Source organism: Puccinia triticina, chromosome 10A, assembly GCF_026914185.1.
Source record: "Puccinia triticina chromosome 10A, complete sequence".
NCBI classification, from domain to species: Eukaryota; Fungi; Basidiomycota; class Pucciniomycetes; order Pucciniales; family Pucciniaceae; genus Puccinia; species Puccinia triticina.
Genome location: NC_070567.1, coordinates 1,577,113 through 1,581,816, shown reverse-complemented (window position 1 = coordinate 1,581,816; position 4,704 = coordinate 1,577,113). Strand labels below are relative to the sequence as shown.

The window sequence follows — 4,704 nt, the reverse complement described above, 5'->3', positions numbered from 1 at the left end:
GCATGCGCGTCACAACTCAATAACTCAGGGAAGGAGTATAGTTACAAGGAATTGATGAGTTGTAACTAGGGTTAAAATTGCATGAGGAAACAGAATATGAAGTCAAAACAAGGTTATCTCTTAAGATAAAAAAGATATAAATTAATTCATATGTAAAAAGTAGAAAAAGGCAGACTTTAGGTCAGCTGAGTTGACTCTAAGGCTGACACTATGAGCCCTCCGCCCGCCCCTTAAATTTCATTCTCTGGTGAAAAAACATCATTGCCAATAGTTTAAAAGCTCAAATAATATGCAACATTGAAGAATTACTGAAATTTTTGCACTGTTTGGGTGTGTAAAACATTGTTCATACATCATATTATTACATGTTAGCAGTCATTTTCCTTCTAATCCTGCAGCATATCACTCATAATTTATTTCTTCTCCTGTTATAAGATAAAAAAAATCATCAATTCTACAGTACTTCACAATACCTTACAATGTGTTTCAGGCTGTGTTTGAAGAAACCAACCTGTAACTGCTGTTGTCAAGGGTATTCTTTTATCCCTCAAGTCTACCATTAGCTAAATATTTCATTTTATTTTATTTTATGATATGTTAAAGTCATGAGTAAATGTAACAGACCTGTGTTGTAGAGCGCAATTACCTCCTGCCAAGGGCTGGTATGGGCTTGCTTGGGAAGATCACATGCCCACTGCAGAGAGGGGCTTTGTTGAGTTCAAATCTGCTCATGATGATTCATTGGTTTGGCTCAGGAGTTAAGCAGTACAGAAAAATTCAGGGAGAAAATTGACTAAAAATATCCAAATTTGGCTGGAAAAAGTTCATTTTTTGTAATTTGAAATGAGCAAGAGTCACATCCAAAAAGAGGAAAAATCAAAATTGGATCAAATGGCTAATTGATCAACACTACAAATCACAGAAAATCAATCAAAGATTGACAAGACAAGTATATACCTAAAAGGAAACAATCAACATTTTGTTTAGAAAGATATGATCAAGGGTTTAGCTGTTCAAAATTGGTTGTTAAAAGTGTATACTGTTTGAGATTCATAAGATAATGTTTGAGATTTGTAATTATTTTCCAGTTATGATCATCTACACAGCGGTTACACATTGCCGCCAATCCGGCCAAATTTTGGCCTTCAATTTGATGGTTCCCCCCCAGCCAGTGTTGACCGTTTGCATACCAGCCTCCTGTCAACCGTCAAGCGGACCACCAAACTTGACGGCACCCCTGCCAATGCGCAAGCGGGCAACCCACTGGCAAAAGTAAGGGCACATTGACCCGTCCGGCAACACGCCGTCCAACCCAAGCCCCCCTAAAAAAGCGGTCAGGGCCGTTTGCCTACTGTTTGTACACAAAAAGCCCTTGTTCTCCAATAGCTTTTGGCACACCTCTTGGGCCAACTCACAAAACACACTCAGTTAGACCTGGGCACTTTTTTTGTGTCAGAATTTGAGCTTGTCAGTCCGCTCACTTTCTTTATCTTATGGTCCTGTCCCCAGTCCATGTTCCAGTCCCAGTTCCTGTTCCCAGTTCCTGTTCCTGTTCCCAGTTCCAGTTCCTGTTCCTGTCCCCAGTTCTTGTCCCCAGTTCCAGTTCCAGTTCCTGTTCCTGTTCCTGTCCCCAGTTCCAGTCCCCAGTTCCTGTCAATGTCACAGTTCCAGTTCCAGTACATGTTGTGTTCCTGTTGTCTTGTGTTACATTCTCTTAGGCCCCCTCTGGATCTTGTGCAGGGGGCTCTCTAGTTGTGTATACGTGTCCGCTCCTCGGATAAGAAATTAATTATTGAGTTTGAGCCTTAACCAACCTGACCCACCTGTGTCCCCCACCACACGCTCCTCTTTCACCACCCCTCGTCTCCATCGCCTCATCACCTTGAGTTGAAATCTTGACATTTTGTTTTTTTATTGCATGGTACTGTGTTTTTTTTTCCGTCTCTTTTTTTGTTTGTTTGGTCTGCTTTTATGGCTGGCTAGAGAAGAGAAGAGGGGAGAGAGGAAGAGAGGGAATTTATATACCAGAGCTTTGACACTCCGGGTCTCGTCTCGCAACTTGATCTCAGCAGGTGTTGGCTTATGTTTGGACTGCCGCCTCTCACTTGGTACACTGGAATGACGTTGGTCAACACCCGAGCTTGTTGACAAGGCGCCTCCGGATGCAGAGTGGTTGGGCGAGGCAATGGAGACGGCCGATGAGGAGTTAGTCAAATGATGAAAATGAGGAAGATCATTGGTTGACGGGTTGAAAGGCTGCTCAAAGATCCTCCGCCTCTCTCGGATCAATTGGCTGGACCTTGGAAAAGGTTTGGACTGCTGTGGCGTGGTCAGGCTGACTGTTGGCCAAGAGGCGCTACGGGGAGTATGTATGAGCTCTGCAGATTGAATGAATATTTAGACAAGAGTTTTTCTCAGGCAATTTTACATTGCTCGGAGCTTACCAGTTCTGCCAAGTTCGTGGGCTTTGAAGGCCTTTCTACCTTTGGGTGCGCCAATCAGAGCACGTTGCTTGTGAGATACGGAAGGAGAGGATAAAGTTGAAGGTCTGGCTGAGGTTGTGGGTTGGTGAGGGTGGGGGAGATGGAAGATGAAGTGTCCTCCAATGAGGGGACTTGGAAAAAATGAGGAGTGCGGATGGGTGAGCCCTAGGGCCAAGGGTGATGTATCTCCGATGAGCGCAGTTGTCTTGGGCCCCTTTTGGGTTAGGGCTGTTCTGACAGCATCTTGTGTTCCAGCTGGCCGGTGTCTGGTCAACCATGTTTGTCGGCAAACCAACCCCAGGCAATTTATGTTAAACTTGCCTGGAGTCAAGTTCCGGCGGATTGGCTGTTAATTTGGCTGGCAGATTGTCGGCTGACAGGAGGCCATTGTGAGAATGAAAGCTGGTTAATCGGTGGAAATGTCCGCTGACCGCCTCCTTCAAGAATATTATTGTCCGGGCTGTGTGATTGTTGGTAACTCGGCTCCGCACTGCTACTTTCCGCTAGCCTTCAGTGCTCCTCTACTGAGCCTGATCTATAGCGTTATAATCTGCAAGTGAATAAAGCTCCGCACTTTGTAAGCACAAAAATCCGCAAGTAACTCTCAAAAGTAAAGATAAGATCCCAATAATCCTCTAATAACTCTTGTATGTTTGTAGCTGTAAGTACAATGATGAGTATTCCGTAAGATGATAGGATAATCCCCCGATCCCCCTTTCTCCCGTCCTTCCCTCCACGCACATTGCCGTTCCCACCCAATCCCGCACGTCTGACACTTTCCTGCACTATTCCTCCAGCTCCGCCCGCTATCCCGCTCGTCGCTTTCCCAGACTCCGCTCCTCTCCAACGCTTGACCTCCCACTGTCCTCTGTCTAGCCCCCGTCAGTTGGTCTCTCGCCACCTCCTCCACCCCGGTTCCGCCCGCTGGTGGAACCCGCTTTGGCTGTTGTGACTCACCCGCTGACGCACTACTGCTACCAGTCCACGTGTGTAGTCCCGCCGCAGTCCAGCCCTGTCTTTTCCGCTCCAATCCACATACCCAATCCAAAGTCCGCAATCCACATTCTGTGATCCGCAATCCGCAATCCGCAATCTGTGCATTCCAGTCCGTGTGTGACTTTCCGTAAGCTTTCTTAGTGTGCTTTTCCTGACCTAATCCTCAGTGCTTATGTCACCGGAATGCATTCTGCCTGAGCGGCTTTGTGCATTCCCGCCCGCGCTATCCCAGCGTGGACATTCTACCACGCTCGCCTATATAAATCACCACACCGCTAGGTGAGCGGTCAATCTGACTGCTCACTTGGCTCTGAAGGCTGAAACCTAAATTTGTGCAACTGCCATGTACAGTTCAAGAATGCATACGAGCCCACAGAGCAACAAGCCAATGGCACTGACCGTTTGTGGTAGACTACTCAAGATGGGAGCACGTGCTTTGGGGCCAGAGAGACCTCTGCCAGTGCATCTGGTTGCAAGGCCTCTCTGGCACACATACATCTGACAATTTGATCCAATGCCAGTTCAAGATGGGTTTTTTCCTAATGAAGATGAGCATGCGTACCTGGAGAGGGGGCTCGGCCACCACCTTCTAAAATTGGACAACATTTGCGCAAAGAAACAGTGCTCTCAGATCAATTGGCCCGGCCTTTCAATTCCAAGCTCTGGACTCACGAGTGTCGTGAGGGTTTTGAGTAAGCTATTGATACGGTCACCAGTGTTCCCAACAACTGTAGTGAAGGCGTATTTCAAGTCATTGTTGAGGCTCCCAAGTTGGCCGCCTAGACCGGCTGTGTGTGAGGCAAGATTATGTCATATTATTTCATGGTTTTTGCACTGAAAGAGATGAGGGAAGTACTTAGTTGGTTGGAATATGATTCTATGACGAAGGGATGGGCCCTAATTCAGTATACACTCCTTGGGATAAGATGCTCAGATATCCCACTTACTGTCAATATTGGCCCAATTTGCGGGTCTTCCGCTCATGAGAGCATTGAGACAAATGCCAAAGGCACCGTAATCACCAACAATCAAACTTTGAAAGGATTGAAGAAAAATGAAGGTGGGTTAAGTCCGCCCTGATGGTTTTGTGCTGTGTGAGCGGGCTTAAAAATGATCTGCAACATGTTCAGCTCCACAAATATCCTCAACAACTATGTTGCTCGCGCCATCCAATGCTGAGATTGGCCGGTGCGGAGATAAAGCAAGCAGTTTGATGGCTGGAAAA

General features: G+C 46.4%; 1 protein-coding gene across 1 annotated transcript; it reads right to left on the bottom strand.

Annotated features, from left to right (window-relative positions):
- Positions 1-2,260: 2,260 nt before the first annotated feature.
- Positions 2,261-4,463, bottom strand: PtA15_10A181 (uncharacterized protein; the record flags this gene model as incomplete). The annotated part of the gene is made up of 5 exons (XM_053160332.1): positions 2,261-2,356; positions 4,042-4,068; positions 4,152-4,267; positions 4,336-4,356; positions 4,427-4,463. 5 exons carry the CDS (start codon positions 4,461-4,463, stop codon positions 2,261-2,263), a joined length of 297 nt encoding a protein of 98 aa, XP_053024317.1.
- Positions 4,464-4,704: the final 241 nt, after the last annotated feature.